Below are 25,259 nucleotides of genomic sequence, written 5' to 3' on the forward strand. Positions count from 1 at the left end.
TTTTAGAGCATTTGGGAACTTTATGGTAAATCATTGTCATCTCAGGCATTTAAGTTATTTGGGAGAGAGCATTAGGAAGAACAAGTAGCAGAGAGTGAAATGCACACTGGAATCTTAATGGACCTGAGTCCTGGAAGGCTCTGTGAGAGTGAATGAGACATGTAAGAGCCAACTCAATGTCCATCACACAAAACCTGGAATTCTTTCAGAATCCTAACATGAAGGATTTTGTCAAACTAAGATTTAAATCAGGTGGAATTCCTAAAAATCATATCACTAGCAGATAGTCCTAAACTAACCTCTTTTAAAGTGTGAGTTATAGAGAAAAAACCAACCCAAACATCAGTATATGATAAGTCGTATTTCTAAGTCAGGCCAAGCAAACTTTTATAAAAAGACTTAATTTACACGTTTATTTACAGTTTGAAAACAAAACCATGCCCATACAACCTCTCAAAATAAGGCTGCCTCTGAGCACTGAGGTATCCAAAGTGAATTGGAAATTCCACATTACACGAAGTACACACAAAACTGTCCAGGTAAAAGAATTAAAGAGAAACACTTGTACTCAAGAACTGAATCTTGGGATCAAATCCATCTCAAAAAAAGAATGCAGCAACTATCTGTACATTCCCAATGTTTCCCAACTCCAAAGAACTCCAATGCAAAGCTGTTTGCATTAGTGACTGTTGCCATTTTGATCCTGCACTCTTTGTCCCCAAGCACAGAAAAGAGGCAACGTGCAAGGATTTCAGAAGGATCAAATATTAATTGAAACAGTCTAAAGAAAATATTGCCTGTTTCGTTGTACTCCTCCAAGATAAAGTTTCATAAGACATTAATACCAAACCCAGATTTTTCCTTCTGAAGTATTTGTTATTTGCTGTTGCCCTTGGTGAGAAGGTCTTTGAAACTGAGTTAAAATCCCCTGAAGCTTCTTACTGGAATCTATATTCCAAGGGTCCCTTCTTCCCTGTGCCCTGTAATGGTCTTTGACTACAAACTTCACCTATTTAGATAAAAACTTGCCTGAGCTGCAGACAGGGAGTGCCACCCATCTGAATGGGACATTCTGAACTGGAGCCACAATAAGAAGAGCCACCAACAATCTCAGAGTCACCTGCAGCTCTGACAGCAAACTGAGCAGCTACAGCTCTGTCACTGCACCTTCACTGAGCTTTAACTTCACAAATACTGTTAAAAATACAGTTAAAGAGCAGTCATTACATTTAAATTTAGAATAACCACGATCTCTGTTTAAACAATTGACTTTTTTTATTAGTCAAGGAAAGGGCTGATTTCTGTTAAAGACAACTGTGGGGAGAATAATTCAAAGAAGCCATAAGTTGGAAAAAAATTTAAGGTGTTACTGAAGAATAAGTTGTTTTTCCTAAAGTCTGTTTTAAAGTTTATGATGATTTAGATTAAGAGCAGTAAAAAACAAAATTACATTTTTCTCTAAGAAACCAGTTTAAAATCAAGGGCTTACAAAACTGTCTGGAAATAAACCTTTTCTCTCTCTTATTCTAAAATAATTCCTAGCTTTCTGTGTTATACATGTAAGGAGTGGTGAAAGTGGTGCATCAGCCATACCTGGAGAGAGAGAGACAAATAATTACCATTATTTACCTTTCACAAGTGTTATAAAACTAAACCACAAAACTAAACCCACAGCTTGAGTGTCCACATACAAACTAGTAATTTCAAGAACAAACTGTTATGTAGTTAGATATAAGTTTTTAAAGTGGTAACGTTTTTATTCTACTACACCCCTATCTGTTTCTAAACAAATTATGAGGCTTCTCCCTTATGCAAGATATTTAAATTTAAAAAAATGTTAAACAGGATTTCCCCTCCATTTTATGGAGTTGGAACACTTACCTGCTGGTGCCAAGGATTTCAGTGATTCTAAAAGATGTGGACTAGAAAACTTGACCAGACATCTGAACGGTTCTTTTTTATCCAAAACATCCATTTCAGGACTACTTTTGAACGTTGTCTCAAGCTGTTAAACACAAAATTTAACCAGGGAGTATAAGCAATGAGTACATTTCCTTTATATGGTATTATTTAAACGTTTAAATGTGATCTGCAATAAGGCTTCATTTGTAATGAAGGTGATTGCAGCTGGGGGAATGTTGTAATAAAATCAGAGGGTGCCACCACGTGGCAGTTTTCTGCTGAAAGGAAGAGGCAGCTTGTTCAGTAATACTGTAAAACATTAAGTATCTCTTAAAATTGCCAATATGCCTGATCATCAGCTAAAACCTGTGCATCACTCAAGTTAATTATGGTGTTATACAGAGAATTAGCTTTGCATGTGCTTCAAATAACCCTCATTGCTCCTGCTCCAACACACTGCTGGTCCAAGTCTACATTTATTACAAAAACAAGTCAAAATGCTGAGTTCATGAGGCTGAAACGTGACTTAAGACTGACCAAATCTCAATCTGTTTCTTAGAGAGACTTTTAACTAATTTATGTTAAAATGTCCTCCTTAAAGTTTAAAAAAGCATAGTATTTCTTCAATTTGAAATTTAGCTTGACTACCACGACATGAAAATTATAAAAAAAACCCCCAACAAATTGGTTGCTTTTATTACCTTATATTGTGCAGATTGGAGTATTGGTTGGGGACCAGTACCAAAAACTTCCTGGTTCAGTCTCTGGATTCTTTCTGTCTCACTTTTGTTTTCATGAATTATCCTTAAATCCACTGCAGGGCAAAAGAGTAGGGAAGAGAAAACAGAAAGACAACTTTGGCAGCTGCTGCAACACTGATCAGATTATTCCAGTGAAAATTTGAAAACAATAATTTCAACAAATTCATCACCAGCTTTTTTTCATAAGGTAGTTGTTTCTATCACTTAACATTTTCAGTGGTTACCAAGAGAAAAGCACAAGCTAATGTGAGATACTGGGCACTGAGTGGTTTTGGTTTCCTGTGTTCAGTGCCAGCCAAGGGGAAATACTGACCCCTCCCAGTGCAGCCAGTATTATGGAACAGGGAATGGATAATGTAGTGGGAATGTAACATATGTAAACTTCCTATCATGAATCTCATTTCCCAAGGCAGCAGGAATGACATTTCAAATATACATACCACTTTCTGGTTCTACAGTCCTTCCTTGTACAGGTTTTGGACAATAAGTTTGGAAGTTCTAAACGGAGAGAGAAAAAAAAATAGTTCACTTCCACTTTTAGAAGCTGTAGCTGAAAAGAACTTTAGAGATTTCTTTTTACTTCTCATTCTCAAAGTGAGTATTCTTCCAATTTTTGACCAGTACTAAAAGTCAGAAAGCCAATCTAATTTTGAGGAAAAAAAATGCCTGTCCTATGATATTTGATAACAGTTCCCTATTTAAAAGTTTTACATGGACAAGCAGACTAAGTATCCATTTTAACAGCCTTCAACTTATGGCTCTCAGAAGCCTAGGAAATGGTGCCAAAAAATCCTAGAACTGAATTGCTCATATAATTTTTAGCCTGAGTTTAGCCATCAGGAATAAAAAATAATGAAGAGCAGGTGGGATACCAAGTGATCACACCCCCATTGTAATTTTACCTTCAAGAAAGGCTGTCCACCTCAGTAGTTCAATATTATTTTAACTTGATGGTCTCTTGGAAAAGGTGAATTTTCCCCCCTTCTAAGGGGTGAGAACTAGGCCTGAAACAAAAAGCAAGACTTATCTTAGGATTTACTTGTGAAGTGGCTCACCTGGCTATATCTCTTAAACACAATATCTTTAAGGGAGTCTAAAGAATGACTTCGAAGCTCCATTTCACGGATCTCATGGTAATTGGAAGCAACAATCAGGGCCTTTAAATAAAAATTGAAGTTGTTTTAACATCATTCTTAATCACCACTGTGCTTATAACATGTCAAAAATATAGTATTTTTAGACATTGTGATGTTTTTGTTTCAAGCAACTGCCCTTTAACCAGCAGGATTCTCATATCTGCAAAAATGTTGCATAGACTGTTATTAAGCTCAGGTTAATATTTAAAAGCATTCACAGGATGAACAAGATAAACCCCATAGCCTTATCAGATGAAAAATAAACAAACAGAATAATAAAATATTTTGATTACTACTGCAGAAGTTTGCTAAATAGAGGAAAGACTACCAACACTGATCACAAGTTAACAGAAAAGATGTTTTAAAACTAATGAAGAGCGTTCCCTGATGAGCTAATATGTTTAGTTCTTCAACTTAACCCTGTTGATGTAATATTCTTCAACTTCTATGAGACAATTTAATCAAATACTGCCTTACACTGTGCTAAGGAATTAGAACAATTCAGGATCAGTAGAAATCCCAGTGAACTGAATTTATTCACGCTGCACCAATCCAAAGCTTCGGCTTTTGCCCCCTTTTTATCACCAGGGAGAAAACCAAAAAAGAAGTAATTTAGTAAATTATGTTAAGTGAGGAATCTGTACCCATCCTCTTGAAAGCTAACACAACCCTAGCTGTCCATGGCTGTGGTGAAGTCAGGCTCTGAGCAGCTTTGTTGTGTACCTGGCACAGCAGAGGCAAGTTGCTCTTGAGCACCGAGGCCGAAATGAAGACGTAGGGAGTCTGGGAGTGGTACACGACATAGCTGGGCTTGTACTGGTTGGGTTGTCTGTGTGGGGTTCCCCAGGCAACCCTAATCCAGATGGCATTATCCTCATATTCCCTGAAGGTGATGGTGACCTGAGAGAAAAAGAAAAGCTTTGATTTACCATCACATTTCGGTGGCCATAAAGATTTTCTTCTCCCTTAGCCCCAACCATCATTTAGTACACCGCTGCTTGAATAAGAAACAAAACCCACTAAGTGTGGGCAGGGGTTGGATTGCAATCAAATTTCCACTGAAAAACAATAACCTCACAAACTGGGATAAAAAGAAGAATCACCTTTGGAACTCTAATATTACTTTTCTTCCTGTCAATATACGTTTTCTTGTGAAGGGTGAAAATAAAACCAGCTTATTACAAACCCCTCGATTTCTCCTTTGGGAAAATAACAACACACAAAGATGTCTGTTTAGATGGAGGCTTAGTGGCAATAATTCCAATATGTCCATTTTTGGAGAAACTAAACTGTTAATCAGCTTGTGATTTTAGACCCCAATATAATATTTATCACTGGTCAAGAATACACAATCAAAAGTCTGAAGATTCCCTTTCCTATTCTCGTAGATATGCTCCTTGTTTACTTCTTTTTACCTTGACTCAAGCTGGGCGACTTGGGAGTGGAAAAACTTCCTTTAAAAACAAACAAACCAAACAACAACTCACTTTTTGACTGAGGCACAACTAGGGGCATCAACTGTTGAAATTGCTGGGCCAACAATACTTCTCGAGGGTTTTGAGAAACTTTCTTTTTTAAAAACAAAAATATTGCAAGCTTTTCTTCTGAGAGAGTGAGGTGAGCTGCAGATGATTGGCTGTGAGCCTGATTTGTGTTTGTTGTCAGTGGGAATGCACTGAGTGTCAGGGAGTGTCACAGGGAATTAGCCAGAGGCATTTTCTATTACCTTGCCTAAATGAAACCTGTGAACTAAAGGAAGAAAAGGCTTCTGCAAATTGCTTAGTAAAAAAGTGAAATGAGAGTATTCCCTTCCAATTTCGCCCTTAGCATGTTCACTTCTGCAGTCTAGAAACTGCTTCTTGCTGTTAACAGTGTTTTTTCAGCCATTTTGTGCAGAAATTCCAGAGCCAAGTTCTCACAGCCATCACAAAATGCCATTTCAAAACCACAACTGAAAGGAAATGAATACAATGTTGTTACTAATCTAAATTATAGCTGAACTCTTTTGTCCTGCTTAATGGCTACTCCAAGCTCCCTCTATGCTGTTTAAGATTTTTACTGTGTGTTGTTACTGAGGAACAGGCAAAGAAATATCAACTTACTGAGGCAAGGTGTGCACTCAAATACAGCAAAGATTTGATAAGAAGACACCACCATGCTGCTTTCCTTGAAGTCAGTCCCACTTTAAGACAAACTCACATTTTATTTCCCTCCAGCATAATTGTGAAGTTGCTACAACAGACACACAATACATTTTTCCTATTTCATATGCAGTTCCTACCATTCCCAAATGAATAATTCCACTTAATTTTGGACACAAACTGTGAGGAAAGGTTATGAAAACAACCTAGTGACACCAGAGCTGTGTAACAAAACTCAGAATGGGTTTATTCTTACGTTTTTCAAGGCTGACTGAAGTCTCCTTTTAAATTTCTTTTTGAAATCTGTTAAGTCAAAGTATTCCACTTCTTCTCCTGTTAACATGAGGAAAAAAAGTCAACCCAGAAGTAAGAATTGTCTGTGAAAGAACTAGTTCAGAGATGTTTTTAGTTTTGCTGAAAGAAAATTAAGCAGAAAAAGCTGAAGTTGCATAACCTTATACCAAATGTAGGTTAAGTCTGACCTTCATTATTGCTATATAGAGAAAAGGTTAATATTTAATTAGTAGTCACTAATTTCTAATAATTGCTTGAGAAGTTAACAGAAAGTATTCTAAAAACATTAAAGGTATCTCCATTGAAAAATCCATACTAGACTGCAGTAAAATGTTCAAAATATCTCTACAGAAGAAATCCATATGAGACTATATTTATATTTAAAATGTAGGATACGAGGCAGCACAGCACTAAGTTGCTGAGAACTGTGGGAAGGAAGGAAAGGAAACAAGGAAAGAGATTTTACCTGTTCTTCTCATCTGGTAAACACTCCACATTCTTTTGTTTTGGTAGATGTGGTTGTCTAAGAAAGATAGGAATTGCTCAATAACACAATGTATTGTCAATAAGTAATTGGAGGAACAAAGAATTTTACAATACTCTTACAGGCAGGATACTTTAAAAAAGATTACTTCTGATAATGGAATATAATTTATTCAGCATTCTTAAATTACCATTCACAGCAAACATTAAAACAGTTTTTTTACTAGCAGAGATGGGAAGTTCTTTTGTAACTCAGTGAGCAGCCAACAAAGGGCATCTCTGAGGGTCAATGTTTAAGGAAAGGTTTCACCCAAAGTGACCAAACCCAAATGTAAGATGTGTAGACTGTTAAAAGAAACCCTGAGATTTAAACTATTGTTATATAATCAAGCTGTGAATTAATACTGGAGTGAAGAGTTCCAGCTGGAGTATTTGCTGACAGTTTTGCCTTTGTCATTTCCTGTGGGACATGGAATTACTGCCTTTAGGGTTTGGTGCACACTAGAGACAAACCTTTATTTATAACTGTTTGCTGGATGTGGGTTACAACAGTTTACATCCATTGAGACCTCAGAAACAGCAAAAATGCTTTTGTTGATTTTGAACTTTTTTTAAGCAAGGTCACCTCCAATAAGATTCATCTAAAATGTGATCTGCTCACACCAAGTGCATCTGTACTGCCCCCAGTAATCACTATGTAATTAGGGGCATTATCAAGTTACTAAAAAAAAAAAAAAGGCTATTTTAATTAATTTTTTACTTACAAATTATGTCTAGAACAGCTGCTTGCTTTATGTCTGCAGAATTTTCCTAGAAAGAACAACAGTGTATTGGTGAACTGCAGGTCCAGAATGCTCAATCACACTGCTTAGCATATGAAAAATGTCAGTGTTGGCAGTTTAAATTCCATTGCACTGGAGCCCCCAGCACCTACACTCTCCTCAAAGACACCACACCTGGTCCCAGGGTGCACACAACAGAGTTTTGAGAAATCAGCAATGAAAACTGTTTCAGCAAGGTTGAAGTGTTCCTCTGCAGAAGCAGCAAGAACATGGTATGATGTACAAGCAATTAAAAAAATAACTAATGGGCATTTGTGACATAATGCAACACTGACTAGTATTTCACTGAATTTTAACATACTTGGTTTCTCATTATTTAACCTTTACAGCGTGAAAAGATTTTTGAGAAACTTCACAACACAACTTGTTACAGATACAAATGTTTCAGAAACAAATGCTATTTTAAAATATGACATTTGCCATCTCAGGAGAATAACTTCATGGCTTCTTTCCTTTAGTTTGATCTACGCTCCAGGTAATTAACCTCTGAGGATGAAATTCAAAGGGAAGGATACAAAAAGCTATAGAATTCAAGAGATATCAGTAATAATTGTATCTCAGTTATGATATTATTTATAAAGACTCCTGGTATATATAAAGATTCTTGGTGCACCAAAATCAGAGTTAGATCAGATAAATTTTTTGGTTATAGTACACTGAATGGAAGTAATTCTAGCCAAGGAAATTTTTCAAACAAATCTGAAAAGTCTAAAAGATATAAACCACTGCTGTCATTACCCATACAAAATAGATTTAAATGAGGCCTGTGCAATGAGCCTTTATTTTACAACTTAGAAACATGCCCATTTTTTAAAGATTCAACATACTGAGCTTTTATCTAACTTGTGTCATTTAGAGCTCAAAACATGTATTTTCATACTTAGTATGGGGCAGTTCTACACTCCTATAAACCAGACAAAACTGATGATATTCCCAGTTCAGGTTTGCATTTTACAGACTACAAACTGCCATTTGATGCTGTTTTAGGGCCAAAGATTAATTTTTTTTCGATGGTGCTTCAATATGCATCCTCTCTGTCACTGACAGCCCCCAAAGGAGAGGATTTACCTCACAGAGTTGAACAACTTCTTGGGAAATGTTATCCTTTATCTGATGGAAGTTGACAGTCTGCAGCTGTGCCTCAGAGAGAAAGTCCCATTTCTGCAGCATCATCTTGATTTCATCCCGTGGGATTTTTAGCACAGTTCTGCGGATATACTCAGCCACAGTTTCATCCATGATGGAGCCACCTGGAAAGCTGAAAGGTCAAGGAAGTTAAGAGCAAGGCAGGGGCAGGCTCAGGGGATTCGCTCCCTTTGAAGGTGCCCAAAGCTGCACCTCGGCACGACTGGCAACACTTTGGTGTCAGCCCTAAACGTGGCACTACCAGAGACTTAGACACCAACAACAGCGAGTTAAAACCCTTCTGCAATAACTTTCATAGAATCACTGAAGCATAGAATATTCTGAGCTGGAAAGGACCCACAAAGCTCATCGAGTCTAGCTCGTACCAAGTGCCCGAGAGCGTTGTCCAAACTCTCCTTGAGCTCTGTCAGGGTTGGTGCTGTGCCCACTGCCCTGGGGAGCCTGTTCAGTGCCGGGCCACCCTCTGGGGGAAGAACCTTGCCTTATATCCAACCTAAACTTCTCCTGACGCAGCTCCAGCCATTCCCTCGGGTCTGTCACTGGTCCCCACAGGGCAGAGATCGGTACCTGCCCCTCCTCTGCCCCTCACGAGGAAGCTGCAAACCGCGATGAGTTCCCTCCTCTGAGCAAACCAAGTGCCCTCACTCCCGCCCTCAGAAGTTCCCCTCCCTGCCCGAGGCCTGGTGCGAGTCGAGGGACGGGGCGTTGGGTCTCACCCAGGGTCGTTCCCGCCTGTCCGGTCCGATAAATGCCCTCAGACAGCGAGCACGGGCGCGCAGAGTCCCGAGGCGAGCGGAGCAGCGGAACCGAGCGGCCCAACGTTCCCGCCCGCCGCCCGCCTTTCGAACCGGCCAATCAGAGCCCGCGCCGGGCCCCCGCCGCCCAATCACAGCGCCTCCCGCCCCGGAGCCGCGCGCGCCCTCCCGGCTGAGGCGGCTTCCGGCCGCGGCCGCCCGAGACACCGCGCCCGCCCCGCGCCCCGGGCAGAGAGCGAGGGGCGGCCTCGGGCCGGGCCTCAGGGAACCCTGAGGGAAAAGAAGGTGTGTAGGGAAACCCTCCTTCCGCCCCCTGTCACGTTCTTCGCTCCCCACCGCCTGACCTTGGGAGTCCGGGTTCTGGGACCCTCCGCTCGCCGCGCGTCTTCCCGCGGGGCGCAGGGAGAGCTCTGGGAGGGCAGCTCTGAGGTCTCGCCGCTGTGGCTGCCGTCAGCTGCTGTGCGGGTGTCCGTGTGTCCGCGTGTGTCCCGCCGCTCTGTGAAGGCCTCCCGGGAGCAGTGAGGAGCTGCGGACAGCGCAGGTTCGGGGGGACCCCCCGCCTTACCCTGGTAACAGAGCGGGTGTCCCGGCCCCTCGCACCCACCCCTTGGCACAGCCGTGTCACTTGGACAGTGTGTACTTTCTTTCTACCTTTCGTCAGGGGGTCTGGCTGCTCGAGGGGTCAGAGCCTGTGTTTTCCAGCAGGGAAGTGTGATCCTCTTGCTCCCTTCTTTTCCCTAGCAGCTTTACAGTAAGCCAGGAGATTCTGCTGGCAGCACTGGGGTTATAGTGAGCTTTGGGAAATTCGTGAAATAGAGATGAAATGAAGCCTGGTCTGGTGGATGCAGCCAAAGTACAAGATCAGCAGGGAGAACGGGAACTGGGTGACAGCACCTCGTCCTTCTGGAATCCTAGAATGGTTTGCAATGGAAGGGACCTTAGAGATCATCTCATTCCAACCCCCTGCCATGGACAGGGACACCTCCCACTGGAGAATGCTTTCCTTTTATGCTGGCTTGGTCTCGTCGTTCTTGACTGCATATTGTTGTCTTTGTAGGCATAGCAGGAATAGGAAGAGACAGCTTCAGTAATCTTTGATACAGTGTTATATTGTGCAGTGGTACTGGCTGTATGTCGTAATAAAAATATTCCACTAATTGTCCTGTAACTATGCTGATGTTTGTTGTGTGAATACAACCTTAAATAACTGCCAGGAAATGAAAATGCCTTCTTGTGCTTTACTCAGTCCTTTGTATTAGAAATAGAACTGTAGAAGTTAGTTGATATTCAAGTTGGTGTTCAACCTGCTTTATTCATTAGGACTAACACCTTATTGCTTTACTAGATGTGAAATCAGGTATGATGTAGTTTTATCAGATATTTATTACTAAAAGTAGCAGGTGAGCTCATTCTGCTGCTGTCAGGGATGTTGAAATGTTGGCAGAAAGTGGCATGAACCTCATTTATCAGAGTTTTTAAAAAATACTGGTTTTTAGGTTCAGGGAAAGTAAATGTGTTCTACATAATTAAAAATATTTAAAGTAAATATAATTGACCCCTTTTGTATTTCCTTGCTATTTACAAGTCTTGACAGATACATTTCTAAATTACTTACCAGAATGGGGGACATAATGTTGGGAAACTAGTGACTAGTTTCAGAGACTGAAATTCAAGAGGTTATGACTAATTTGTGTAAGACTTGGCTAAAAGTGGTTTATTCAAGAGTTCCCTTGTGTTCTGAGATCCTGTGCACCAGCTGTGATTTCTCACTGCACTGAGTGACTGATCCAAGTATTCGAAACTTGTCACCAAAAATACTTTGTGTATAAAAGGTGACAGTGGGAACGCAGAAGTTCTGCTGAAGTGACAGGAACGATACCGTCGGGTGTGGAGCTGAATCCTTTTTTTTATGCTAAAACTTTGTTCAATCTCACAGAAAACGTTAATGATTTGAGTAAACTGAGTTGTTTGGATTGTAAGTATTTTTTTCCAATGCCAAACAGAACAATACTAAATAACTGAGCATTTAAGACCCCGAATGTTTGGTCTTACTCGAGTTACACAGTGACATGAAGTGCAAAAGTAAACGTTAAACGTGGAGAGCTCCTCTTTAGAGGAATTACAGGTTTGTTCACCCTTCCCTGCTGCAAGTCGTGTTCTGCTTTGCTCGGTTCTGCTGCCGCCTGGTGGGTGTTATTTGAGCGTTTGCAGCAAATGTTTTGTGTTCTGTGGAAAGCAGAGTTCTGCGTTTCTGGTTAAGGAGCTCAATGATCAGCAGGGGAGGTGCTCAGGTGCAATTTTTCATCCTCGGGGTTGGTAAACAAGGATTTGCGTTTTGCCTTAAGTCATTTTTCTGGGCAATATGTGAATTCATGTTGGTTTTGTTTTGGTTTTTTTTAACATTGACAGTAGAAAGTTGAAAAAAATGACTGTTGTGTTCTTTTTAAATGAAATAACCAAAACTTGGCTTAAAAAGTAGTCTTAGAAGACATGTTTAAGTGAAATATGGAAAAAGCATCATATGGAAACAATTGCCTGGATTTAACCCTTTTTTTTCATGGTGACCCCTCAAGCATGGAAATATTAAGCATTAGGCTGATCAGCAACACTAAGGCAACCTAATTTAGTTTTCCTTCTGGATCAGGGAACTGGTTAGTTCACATTTATGGGAGATTCCAGGAAAAGCAAGGAACTCCTGTGGATTCCTGACATGCTGACCTCATAATTCATTTTGGGAAGAAGCAGCAATGTACCAAATCCCTTCTTTCAACATGTGGCCAGGTCCTTTTGCTGCTCTTTGCCTTGAGGAGGTCAGGAGGAGAAACTGGCCCATGGAGAGAAACAAACACTTGATCCTAAATTTTGGTGTCTAACAGGAGTGTGAATGAAATGCCTCCAGAGTTCTTTGCCTGCTCCTTTGGGACAGCCTTTGGTTTCTGCCCACTTGCTTGGCCTTTGTGGTTTTAATTGAACTTTGTGATATATGTAGGTTCCTTTTGCACATTAATATTAAACATTTAATGTGCTGAACACGTGTACAGATCAACTTTTAGATTAGGGATGAGTATCACTTCTTGATAATTTATGTGTTGATTCCTATTAGGAAATCTTAAGCCATTTGATATCCTTAGTGTCCAAGATTATTTATGCAAGGAATTATCTCATAATTTTTCAGAACAAAAATATTAGTATTGGCAGTTCAGTGTCATTGTCAGAGAATTGCTAAGTTTAGGCTTTTGATTTTTTTAGAAAGATTCTGGTTTATGTTGGAATATAATTAAAAAGAAGCTCAAGAAAGCAATGGCTTATCCTGTCCTTTCCTCATACACATTGTTGCTTCTCTTGAAACTCTTTGGTTTGTCAGAGTCATTCCCCTCTGAGCCTCCTGTGATCACCTGCAGATCACTGCCTAATGTGACATTCCTAAACATCAGTTTAGGACTGAGCACTGATGACACTGCTCTGTCATAACTTTACAAGTCCCTAAAGGCCCCAGGGAAGGCTTCCACGAGCACCATAAGATGTTCTGTTACTTTATTCCATGTAGCCTCCATGAACTGAGTGCCAGGTCTGGTGATGGAACTCGAAAGATTCTGATATTGAGTGTTATTTGAGAATTTCGGGAATGCTGATCTATGAACTGGTGTGACAGCTGGGACCTTTGATTTGTAGATCTGTCCTACTTGAGGTGCCATTGGAAAATGCTTTTTGAGCTGGTAGAAGGTTTTAATTGCTGCAGTGGACACCTCCCCGTGTTTGTGACACGGCTGGCTTTCACCCATCATCTGAGAAGACTTTTGTAACCGATGGCAGCGATCGTTCACCTTGGTTTAGAAATAACGAGTCTTTCCTTGGAGTGCTCCGTTTGACTTCCCGGTTCCCGGTTTCACCGGGCCGCTGCTCCTGCTTTGTCCCTCCCGCACACCCCCCTCGGGTGGCGCGTTCAGGAAGCGCAGCCGGAGGCTGAATGATGAAGAGGTTTAATGATCATCTGGGTTCACACGTGTTACAGTGAAGCACAACCGCTGAGCAGGTCACCCTCCCAAGGGAGCACTAACTCCAGTGCTATCAAAAACCTCCACTGATAAATTTAAAACGTATTGACTTTGTGTGGCATGCAATCAAAAGCTGGTGGCAATAACACAGCAGGGTTCTTAATCACTTTGCTGTTCCAGTCGTGCTCCTGCTGTCATATTTCCAAAGGTTCATTTGTTAATTTGTCAGGTAGAATGCTGAAGCAACTTGTGCAGTCTCCAACAACTTTTGTGCTAAGAGTAAGGGTGGTGTAATATTAGACTTTCAGATAGTGTGGGGGAAGATTTTTGGAAGAAATCACTACATGTGTTCACAACATTATGTGGAACACATTCTCGTGGTTCTCAAGAGGCTTTGAAATGTTTGGAATTTTAAAATTTAGTTTGCTTTTGGGAATCTAACTCTTGTGAAGCTGAGCACATGATGGGAAGTACTGGGTACCTTAGTGTATGTACCTCTTCAAGCTGAATGTATTCCTAGAGCATCCTAAAAATAGCAGTGTGGATTATTGCTGCCAGCACTGCAGCTGAATGTGGGCATTTTGCAATTGTAAAATCTGACCACTGGCTACTTGTATTTGTCTGGTCTGTTCAGCTGGAGCTTTGAGGCAGTGATGGCTGTTTAATACAAGCTGTAGTGGTGTTTGCCTGATGTGTTGCAGCTGCAAAGGTGATCTCCTTGGGAGAAGAGGGAATGACAAAATACTTAGTAAACAAACAAACAGGCATCTCTTTAATTCAGTGGCAGCATGGACCATACAAGTAGAATTTTGCCCATCTGTCCTGGTATGAACTGGACTTTCCTCCTCCCCTCCCTGGTGCAGTGATTTTCCACAGGAAAGATGTCACTTTATTTCAGCTGCTACCATGTGACACTTTCATCCTCTTCAACAAAAGAACTTTAACATTACTTCTGGGGATTATTTTTTTTTCCTCAGTGGGAGGCAATATAAAATTTTATTTCTAGAATGAAATTTGCTCCTGCCCCACAGAATCCTGCAGGAAAGGACCTGGGGGTCCTGGCTGATGTGAAGGTAAAACCTGATTTAGCAGAGCAGCCTTGCAGCAGCCAAGGCCTGTGGCTCCCTGGGCTGGGGCAGAAGCATTGCTGGCACATCAAGGGCAGTTATTATTCCCCTCTCCTTGGCAGTGCTGAGGCCATGTCTGAAATACTGTGTTCTCTCTGGCCCTGCAGTCTAAGAGAGATGATAAAACCCAAATCCAGCAAAGAGGAAACTAAGAGGGTTGGGAGTGTGGAGCAGCTGATGGATGGGATGAGGTTCAAGGAGCGAGGCTGCTTTGGTGTTCCAGAGAGACTTGAGGGCAACCTGAAGGCTTCCTTCCACCAGCTGAGGGATTCATGTAGAAGCCAAATCCAGCTGCTTTTTAAAGGAGAACAGTGAAAGAGCAAGAGGCAACAACATGGAGTTGCAAGAAGGGACATTCCAATTGTGCATAATTAAAAAAAAGAATCATTACTCTTTTTTGGTGAAGTTTTGGTTTTTAAAGCATCACCAGTGTTTGGTTAGGACTTATTAAAAAGCCTGTAGATAACTAAAAATGGTGCCAGTTCTCAGAGTGCTGTAATGAAATTGCATTGTGCTTCCTGTTCTACTTCAACTTTGTAGAAGGTAGAAAGAAAATCCCATACACTTCACTTTGTTAAAGTGAGAAAGCAGAAAACTGAAGTAGGATGGTGAAAAGATAATCTGCAATTCAAGAAAGATTCATGCTGCTAGAGTGTCCCTGAAAATGAAAATCCCACCAGTGTGCTTGTGTCCACCCATCATAACCAAGATTATAAACTTCTAAACTGTTAAAATTTGGGCTGTGTAGAAGCTCAGACATGTGCTGGGTTTAATAACTTTAACCCTGTAATATAAATTATACATATTAAGCTGCATTTTGATCTAAAATATATTTTGTTAAGATACCGCTGATAATACGTGTTAAATCGAGCTTTCTGGTTATACTTTCACATTTTAATGTTGGCAGGTGGAAAGTTTCTGGGATTCTTGTCCTTGTGCTACTGAAATCATCCCTAACTAAAGATGCATCCAGACCTGTCTCCTCATCTGCACACTGAAGAGTGTAACCTAATTATCAGTCTGCTCAAGAAGTGTCACGAGGAGGTAAGGAGTGCTGAGCAGAGAAAAAGAGTGGGTGGGCTGGGGAAATGAGTGTCAGATAAATTAGTGAGAATATTACATGATCCCAGAGAGCAAACCCTTCCCTAGGCAGAGCAGCCATGAAATGCAGCTGGTGTGTTTTCACTGAAGAGAGAGCTGATGACTGTGTGTAAAATCTTGCCAGTGATTTCTTTAGGAAATACAACATACCTTAACATTTCCTGTGCTCCAGCTCGATACGCAGGGACCTATTTTAAGGGCTGAAATAACTTCTGCACCTTTTAGTACTGTGTGCCCCTCAAAAAAAACAATAATAAAAGCAGCTTCAAATGCCCTGTTTTTGTGTGGTCGTGGCATTTCCATATTCCAGCTGTCCCTGGGTTCAGTCTGTTGGAAGCAGATGTGTTGCTGGGGATCCCAACGTGCCTGACACTCAGTGCCTGGAGAGCTAATTGGGAATTACTGTTTGACTTCCATCTTCTTCAGAGGCACCTACCCAAGGATTGGAGATGCTAAATTGTCTTCAAGGCTCTTCGTCGCTTCAAGGTGATGGAATCTTCATCTCACTGGTTTAAAAGGCTCTTCTTTTAAGCTCTGCTCTGCAGTAAATCTGTAGATGTAGAAAACTCATCCCCAGCAATGAAAGCTTTCTGCAGCATTACTGCAGTGGTGTCAGTTATTTTCCCAGTATACTCTAAATGGATGTTCTGGACAGATACCTTGTTGTATTAGTGCATGCCAAAGTTAAATTTCACAGTTGCTACTGAGGCAAAACTGTATTTTAAGTGTTGACTATGAATGTGAACAGTGATTCACACACAATCTAAAATATTTTCACCTCTATGTTCAGATACAATGTTGATAATTTTTTCTAATGCAGTTATCCATAAATTCTAAGACAATACATATGTTAGCTTTACTGTTTTGAGTAGAATTGTAATTTTTTCTTTTCAAAAGTCATTACAGAATGAAAAACAAGGCTGATAATACACAAAATGTGAGGGATCTTTTACGTGAAAGAGGCATAACAACATTGTTGCAAGATTTTAAAGTAGCTAAAGCAACATATTAAAAAGCTTTTCCAGCACCACACTTTATGATTCCTAAATTACAACAATGAAGGGAGCAGAGCAACTAAAATTCACCTGCAGTGAGTGTGCTGTGGTGGTTTCCTTTGGCAGCATTTAATTTGTTTTTGTTGGCACTTGTAGTGCAGAATCTTGAACCCTGGACATGCTGGAATCTGTTGATTCCATCTCACAGGTGGTACCTTCCAGTGCTCCTGTACAGAACATCTCTGAGCTTTAAGGCTAAAAGTTGTATTAAATGTAGGAGTTATGCTTTTTTGTTTTTTTATTTTTGAGTTCAAAAATTTTGATTTGCCTAAAAATGCTTTCAGTAATTTGAGAGATTGTAGAGACTTTCTTTCCTTTTTTAGTTGATTTTTTTTGTTTGGTAACATTAATGTTGTAGTGTAGTAAAAGTGTTCAGTAGCTGGAATTCAGTGAGAAGACTCTTCTTGTACATTAACTACTATAGGATCAAAAAGATTGCCAAATAAAATGATCATCAGTTAAGAGGAGGCAGTAAATAATATAAATAATAGGCAGTATATAAAATTAAAATGTTGTAATTATTTTTTCACGATCATGAAAAATCCAATCAGGAAAGAAAATACATTCACATTGGTCCTGCTTTTTGGTACATACTTAGGTGGGCTTTCTGTGCCTTGACTAGGAGAGCAGCAATATTGATTTACTACTTGAAAATTAATGGTTGACTGTTTTGTTGTTTGGGGTTGGGGTTTTTTTGCTTTAAGTGCATGTCAAGATACAAGTGTCAGGAGCTTGCTGTATAATGTAGCTTATTAGCCTGCCTTGGGAACAGAACTAATAGGTGCACTTGAGTTCCTTGGCAGCAAGTGTTTCCAAGGAATCTATTGCCAGTTTGGCTTCTGAAGGGACCAGGAGTAGCAACAATAGCCCTGCACAGGATTAGATTCTCTTGGTTTTGTTTGAAGTTGGTCTTTACATGAAGAGGAATTACTTTTGTCAGTGTTGTGCTCAGCTGTGAGGGGATATTTGTGCTGGCAGTCTCAGAACAGGAAGGGTGAGGATGGCTCCTTTCACACTCACTTGAAAGGAAGCAATAGTTTTTCATCTGAAATTCAAGGGGAATGTACTGAAATATTCTTTTTAAATTGAAGTCACTGAAATCTGAACTCAGTGATCTTAATGAGTTATTGGTGACTACTTCTGTTTCCTTACAATGCCAACATGTCCTAGGAACCTTCATCTACCATTTAAATTACTATCCCTGAGGGATGAAATGTGTTATTTTTTTAATTGGGTATCCTGTATGTGTATTTTCACAACAGTCAATTTGATTTACTTTATTCCTAATCTAGAACCTGCCCTGTGTATCAGGTTTTGCATCTAGTGAGGAGAGGTTAATGGGATTCCTATTTGATGTCACTATTTTGATTTTTTAATAACTCCACTCTGTTGCCAAGTATGTGCTTTAAATAGACTTAATTTTTACAGGTGGGAGCTGAAAGAAATGCATATTGTCTTGCAATTGTATCACTGTAATAGGTGTAATAACTATTTTTGAGAAACTGATTCTTTTTTTTTCCCCTCATAATCTGAGCCAAGAAGTGACATCTTAGGAATCTGGTTAAATAAACAGAGATGAAACTGCTGCATAGTCAGAGTGGAGTTGGCTTGAAATGTGAGCATTCACCTTGAGGTTTAACATGCAGGTGTGGGAGCAGAATACAAAATTAAATCTGTATTAGCTGAAATGAAAATGTTGTAAAAGCCAGATCAGTGTGCAGTGAAGTGACCATTTATTTCACTCAACTGCTTCAGAGTCACCTGATGCCCTTTCTAAAGCAGAGAGGTGTAAACAAGCTAATTATAGCACTGCTATAGTTAAGTGTTTGTCATAATCTTTATTAACCCACTCCTGCTTCCAGTCATGTTCTATTGGCTGAAATCTTGGCCCTGTTTAAATCCTTACCAGTGTTCCTGTATCCCCTGTAGAAATCCAGCAGCTGCTCCTCAGCTGTGGAAATGCAGGGAGGTCTCCCCTGAAATACAAAAGTGATTTCATTCTCATCTGGTTTGTTCTTCCTGAATCTTTTTTAAAATTCATTACTTGTGGACAAGATTGGCTGAGTTGTCTCCACTGATTGTGTAGCTGCAAACATCTACTGAAACCTCCACTCCTTCAGATCTTCTCAATCACTGGGCTGCTCTGCTGCCAAATTCCATCATGAAATTCTGTGGCATGGCAGGAAGCATCCCTCTGAGAGAGCAGCCCTAGAAGCAGGAATTCTGGGAGTGATTTGATGGCTGATAATATGGAACTGCTTCAGGAAATCCTTCATAGGAGGACAGATTTTTATGGTGGCTATCATCAGGATAGCTGGGAATGCCCAGGAGGACAAAGCCTGCAGTTTTTCAGAAACTAAGGAACACTTAAATATGTGTAAGGCCCACAGTTGGGCTGCGTCATAAAGGTGGTAATTGCATCTTATTTATTAACCTCGTGATCTGGAGAAATTTAATCTCCCATTTTTTATACTGATTCTAATGTTTCAGTCAATTAAGCCCAAGGCCTGCAATTTCTGGAACAACACCACATTCCTCATGTGGTTGGGGTGATGGAGCAGGGAATCCTTTGACTCCCTAGTCATGAAAAAATAATAAAAACTAAAGCAGGGAGGACGTTGCTTTTTTATCACAACCTAGAGTTCAGAATATTTATTTTTGGTCCATTATTCAAGGCAGTGTGAGTGAGAGTTGTGAGACTGACTTCTAGATCCATAAAATGTATGTTTTACATTTAGACTTAATAGTTTGAGCTTAGGTGCCCTTGTTTAGCCTGGTTGTACAAAATGGGGAGTACCTTCAACCTTCACCAAGGTGGGGGTGGCTCAAGTGAGGGTCAGGATTAGCTCTGAATTTCTGGCTACTCAGGGAAAAAGTTACCAAGCATCTCTTTTCACAAAAAAAGGAAAGGAAAAGAAGACCAGGATACGTTGAAAAATGCAAGAAATTTAGAGCTTCAGAGGAAGAAACCTTTGAACTGTCATTTTGTTTTTCTCCCTAACTCATCAGCACAACATCTTGAAATTTTTTGGCCATTGCAACGACATTGACCGTGAGATGAGGAAATGCTTAAGAAAAGAGGTAAGAAACAAATATACAGTGAGTTTAATGTTTAGTACAAAACAGGACAGAGCTGGAACTGCTTTTTACGAAGTAGCAGAAATGAGTAAAAGCAACCACGTTCTGGTGTGGGCATTTGAGACCAAATTTAAACTTCTTTTGATAAATTTGTCAAATAAAAAAGATCTGGCTTTGGCAAATGGAGTGGTGTATTTTTTGATACGCAAAAATAGGCAAACACATGTTTCACCAAAACAAATGCTGCAGACAGGAACTGCCACTTCACAGATTGCTTCTGAGCTTTTTCTGAATTTTTTTTTTTTTAGTAGTGGTATTTGCACAAAGTAGGATATGAAGCAGTAATGGTCACTTCTGTATGAGTAACATTTACAACTGAAGTCACTTGTACTGACTGAAAATACTTAATGAGTTGCTGAGTTAGACCCTGGATGAAAATACTGCCTGTACTACGTCTGCAGATATGAAAGAATGAAGATTCCAGGAGTTTAAGTGGATTTACTGTCTTAATGGGCAGGTTTTCAGAAGAGTGTCAACTGATCTTTACATTCATGGTTGTCAGCCTATATGACAGAATGCAGAAATGAACTTTTCACACACCTCTTAACTTGAAATTGCACTTTCTGATTTTGGCATAAATTTCACAATTGTGAAAAAGTTTCTTTCCCTGTAATCTTATCAATCTTATTTTTCTTCCATTGAAACCTTTACATTAAGGGGGTTCTTGATGAGTATATTTGTCTGCCTTCTTAAAATGTGGCTACATTGATATGCCATTACTAGGAAGCCCCTGAAAGGCTGTTCACAAGTATTGAATGTAGCTTTGTAAATGTAGCTTTTAAAGAGCCATTGTTCTCATTCTACATAAAATCATGGGTGAGTTATTGAAAAATTAAATATTGGCATGGGAAAAAGTTAAGCATTCTGTAAATGTTAAGTAATGTTTCAGGTCATTATCTCAGTTATGGACCAATCAGTATAATGGATGAAAAACTGCAAATCCTTTCCAAAATCAATTTCCTTAGTAGTTTATTACATTATATAGAGAATTGGGCATTTGTGGGTTTCTTGGGTTTTAGTCATCATACTGGTTATTAAAAAATTGAACAAATATATGCTCTAACTTAAGGACAAGAATAATTTGCTTCTCATGAAATATATATCAAGTCGTGCATTGATTTTTAATTTTTCATTTCTTTTAGCCATGAAAATGTTTCCTTTTTGGTTGCAATGAAAGAAAGGCTCTTCAAGCTTCTGCTAGTGCAGGGGCAGACTTGAAAGCATGGTGGTCTTACACATATATCTAAACTGTGAAAGCTTTCTTAATTCCATTTTCCATTTGAAGTGGAATCCTGGAGCCCTGTCTCTGTTGTGCTTCTTGTTTAAACCATTAAAAAAAACCCCCCCAAATGCCTTACCCTCATTCAACCCAAATTTGCCTTTGTTCCTTTCATCTTGGTATACTCTTTATCTGTGTGTTTAATTGATGTCCAGGATCAAAAGTAGGCCAAGTCTGTGATGACAAATCCATGCTTCAGAAGGCAGACACACATTAATCAGTATTTTAAGAGGAAAAGTGCCTGACCTGTGCTCTAAAGTAGCACCAGGGCAACTTTTTGCCCAGTCCACGTGTGAAGTGTCAGATGTAAAATCGCTGTATAATTAAGTTCCTTCTTAAGATTAACTGAATCTCCTTTATTAAAATGTTCTAACACTCTTTAGCTTAATAACCTCAAACTTGGAAACGTGTATTTTAATGGAGTAAATGTAAACTTCAAAGTAAAACCGAACCTCTACATAGATATCAACAAGAGCTGTCTGTCTAATGCATCAGTTGCATATATTGTTTCTGTTCCTGGGTAATGAACTCTCTCTACACTTTTATATTTGACATGTCTGTCTAATGATGGCAGCTGATGTATTCATTTCCTTCTCTGCCTTGCAGTATGAAGAAAACAGGGCCATGAACCGGGTGAAACGACAGAGGGTCATTGATGCTCACAGGAGCCCAGAGCAGTGAGCGGGACTGGGGCTGGGCAGCTGCAGCTCCACGGGGACAGTCACTTCCAAGTTGACAGAATACTTCTGTTCCATCACCAGTGCTTTGGGAAAGGGTTAAAAATATAAATGCACCTGCTACACACTCATTCCCAGCAAGGCAACCAGCGTGGAAATAAATAAATATAATAGGTCGCTCACAACTTAATTTTTGACCTCTAACAGAAAACTACAGTGGCAAGTCTTTGTTCTGGGGTAGTTTTATGATTGTTAATGAGGAATTGGGGTGTGTGGAGTGCTGTGTATTCAAGGCTGCTGTGTTCCCCAGTTTGTGCTGGATTGCATTTCATTCCTCGTGTTTTGCAGTTTCTCCCTCGTTTCTTGGGTTTTGTGTGGGGTTTTTTTTTGTGTTTGTTTTTCATTGCAAAACACTGAATGACTCCTTCGGTGGCTCTTTGCAGCCTTGTGATAACAGTTCTCGGATGGATTAGGAAAAGGAAATTTTAAACAGATGCGGCTTGAAATTGGAAATTTCCTATCAAGGAATAATTGGAGTTCTAGTATTTTTATTGGAGCTAAAAGGATGCAACTACTGTCTTCAGCTGAGGAGATTAAAAACCCTCCCTGCCAACCGTGTGTACAGTGTGGGCTGTTGTAAGACAATTTGTTCATCATTCCCAGAGCAAGCGGCTTTGGAGACTCCGAGTGGAACATTTCCAGGGATTTACAAAGCTTCCCCTTGATTTTTGTTGAGCGCAATCAATGTGTGCTGAGTGATTTTTTTTTTTGAAGAGGAGCACTGCCAGAAATACAAGCTAAACAGCTCTTCCATATTCCCTGGTACAAAGGTGAAGTTATGACTGTTGCAGTTGAAGAAAAGCCGACACTGGAGTGAAAGGAAGTGTAACTTGCCTTTCAGGTGGGCAGGAAAACTCATATTGTGTTCTCAAGTTGCCTCTTAAGCTCTTTATTTGCCATCAGACTGCAGAGAGTCTTCAACAAGTCACTGAATTCAGATTTCACAAACATTCACTGACTTGTCCTGTGGTGGAGCTGCTGCTTCTCTGTGTGTCTGCTGCATTCACCTTACTTTTAAATAACACCTCTGTTCTGCCAAGCAACAAAAGACTGGTTTTAAAAAAAATTAATTTTATTCAGCCAAATACACAAAGTGTCTTGAAACCTTTTGAAAAAAGGGTGCCTATTCTGCAGCGAGCTGTATGGTTTGTTGGAAGAACCATTGTTGAAACTCGATCTTGAAAGTGGTACATGCCCCTAGTTTTGGAAGAAAACTGTATTTTGTGATCTCTTTTGAAATGTGAATTATTGTATTTAGTTTTCAATACCTGGATGGACCCAGTTAAATTGGTGAAACATAACCACAACTGTTTTCAGTGAAAGTTCCAAGAAAAGCTGAAGCAATTGTTTCTGCAACTTCATGTGCTTTTTGCTTTCTTAGAACAAGTAAATGATGCACTGTTTGATTTAATGTGTGAATGGCTGGAAGTGCTGCAGCCTTTATTGCTATTTTTAAAGAGTATTTTATAGAGACCCCCCCCATTTGGGAACTCTGCATCCCTGATTCTTCTTCCCTTTGAGATGACGCAGCCTACTTCAGGCAAGCTCTGAAATAGGATTTGTAGTCTTTAAGTAAATAAATAAACTGAGAATTGTTCCAGAGATTAGGTTGAGAGGCTGACATCTGAGAGCAGAAGCGCTGAAGCTTTTGTTTCTTTCATCAGCTTCTGTGAGCCCCGATCTTTCACACAGCAACAAAACAAAAAATCCGAGAGCCACTTAACACAGCTCATTAGTCAGAATCGTGCTTTCAAAGATCAATGTGCTTAGTGAATGAAAGACCAAATGGAACACACAATTTCTATTGATACTTTGAACTACATTTAGCAATAATTCTATTTTACAGATAAGCTTTGTTTACTTAGTGAAAGTGTGATCTTGTTCATCCTTCTGTTTCTCTTTGCTAATTGCCCACTAGTGGTGTGAGATGAGAGTGCCCATTGATTGCTGGGGGTTTTGTTCCTTTTGTTTGAGAGAGTTTATGTTGCTAATTTGATCTTGAAGTGGAGGAACACTGGTGCAATAATATTTATGCTTTCTCTGACAGAGAAAGGGGAAAAGGTGAAATGGTAAATGTGGTTTTTTCTTGTTTTCTAAAGTGAGCTGAGTGGTGAGGGGGGATGCCTTGGCTGAAATAAACTTTATCTATGAAGACTTTGGAGGAACTGTATTGTAATGTCATTTGTCTGTAGGAGTATTTCCCCTATTGTTGCTTCTGAAAAGAGCATGTTTGAGAGAGAAGAGAAAAAGAAATTTGGTGTGGTTTTGTGTTGTGCTGCGTGTGAGAAGCTCATGGACATTTCACATGGGAAAGTGAAGAAGGGAGAAACTAAAAGGGCAAATGGCAGCTCTGATCCAGGCCCGGCCACAGCAGTGAGGATTTTCCATCCTGAAGCACCATAAAAGTCAAGGATATGTGGACAGGAGTACAGAGCAAAGGTGTGATAACTGTCCAGCAAATCCCTCCAGCTTTACCAGAAATACCTGGTAACACTATTGCTTGTGTACTTTCTCTTGGTGGAAAACTAAATGAGGACATCTTGTATTCCTTCTTTTTAGTTTTATTTTTTATTTATTTTTTAGTAGAAGGAAAGATATTGTGCTGAATAACAGCACATGGTGTCAGAGCAGCAGGGCTGGTCCTTGCTCTGGTGTTCTTTCTACAACAGCACTTGAATCTGCTGTTGCTGTTGAGCTGCAATGCTGAGTGTTGATATATTATGAATGTACCATTTTTCTTTCCCTGCTCCTCTTCAGCTGGTAACACCCTTGAGGAATTATGTCCTTTGTGCAGATAAAGACTGTGTACTTTCTAGACTTTGCAGTAAAGCCTTGATTCAGTTGAGCTGGCTGTACAATTTGGGTGAGAACTGTAATCCTGGGAGTGTTGTGGCCACTTCCTTTTCCCCATCTGATTCCCAGCTGACACACTGGTAATTCAAACAGTTGGGTAGTTGCTCACCAACACAGAGATGAGCTAATTGTGAATTTTCTGGGCGTGCAGAACTTCTTGAGTGTCAGACTGTACTCAAAAAGACCCCGTAAGAGATGTAGTCGTGGTGCACACTCCACAGGAATGACCAATGTGAATAACTATTTCTAAAATATGCAGCTGGGAAGTTAGTTATTCCTACCCTAACTGGGAATCATTGTAATGAATATTTCTGGTGTGTTAAGCACTTTGCTGAAGCTTTACACCACATTCAACAGTCAGGCAGTTCTTAATTTGGCACTGCCCGTGCTTCAAAAGAATGCCTGACTTCTAATACAAAATCTTTCTGATGTAACTGAAAACACATTTCTGTGGAATACCTAAAAGGACATGAACAAGAAAACTATGATACCAGAATGTGATAGTTAAAAATTA

General features: G+C 39.9%; 2 protein-coding genes across 2 annotated transcripts; one reads left to right on the forward strand and one right to left on the reverse strand.

Annotated features, from left to right (window-relative positions):
• Positions 1-400: 400 nt before the first annotated feature.
• CENPN (centromere protein N) lies at positions 401-9,532 on the reverse strand. The gene is made up of 11 exons (XM_027646841.1): positions 9,422-9,532; positions 8,628-8,817; positions 7,482-7,527; positions 6,701-6,757; positions 6,197-6,273; positions 4,523-4,699; positions 3,719-3,820; positions 3,104-3,161; positions 2,604-2,716; positions 1,882-2,005; positions 401-1,593 (listed from the first exon to the last, which is right to left on the reverse strand). Exons 2-11 carry the CDS (start codon positions 8,796-8,798, stop codon positions 1,478-1,480), a joined length of 1,041 nt encoding a protein of 346 aa, XP_027502642.1. The 5' UTR covers positions 8,799-8,817; positions 9,422-9,532; the 3' UTR covers positions 401-1,477.
• Positions 9,533-9,640: 108 nt separating this feature from the next.
• Positions 9,641-24,057, forward strand: CMC2 (C-X9-C motif containing 2). The gene is made up of 4 exons (XM_027646842.1): positions 9,641-9,745; positions 15,490-15,626; positions 19,748-19,819; positions 21,762-24,057. Exons 2-4 carry the CDS (start codon positions 15,546-15,548, stop codon positions 21,834-21,836), a joined length of 228 nt encoding a protein of 75 aa, XP_027502643.1. The 5' UTR covers positions 9,641-9,745; positions 15,490-15,545; the 3' UTR covers positions 21,837-24,057.
• The last annotated feature ends 1,202 nt before the right edge of the window (positions 24,058-25,259 follow it).

The sequence above is a fragment of the Corapipo altera genome, unplaced genomic scaffold (assembly GCF_003945725.1).
Source record: "Corapipo altera isolate COAL_440 unplaced genomic scaffold, ASM394572v1 62, whole genome shotgun sequence".
In the NCBI taxonomy this organism is placed as follows: Eukaryota; Metazoa; Chordata; class Aves; order Passeriformes; family Pipridae; genus Corapipo; species Corapipo altera.

Coding starts and splice junctions, on each gene's coding strand:
- CENPN (XM_027646841.1), bottom strand. CDS start 8,798: ATGGATGAAACTGTGGCTGAGTATATCCGCAGAACTGTGCTAAAAATC. Junction 3,162..3,718: donor TGTTTAAGAGATATAGCCAG/GTGAGCCACTTC, acceptor CTCTCCGTTTAG/AACTTCCAAACTTATTGTCC. Junction 2,006..2,603: donor TCCAATCTGCACAATATAAG/GTAATAAAAGCA, acceptor TGTGTTTAACAG/CTTGAGACAACGTTCAAAAG.
- CMC2 (XM_027646842.1), top strand. CDS start 15,546: ATGCATCCAGACCTGTCTCCTCATCTGCACACTGAAGAGTGTAACCTA. Junction 15,627..19,747: donor TCAAGAAGTGTCACGAGGAG/GTAAGGAGTGCT, acceptor CTAACTCATCAG/CACAACATCTTGAAATTTTT. Junction 19,820..21,761: donor GGAAATGCTTAAGAAAAGAG/GTAAGAAACAAA, acceptor TCTGCCTTGCAG/TATGAAGAAAACAGGGCCAT.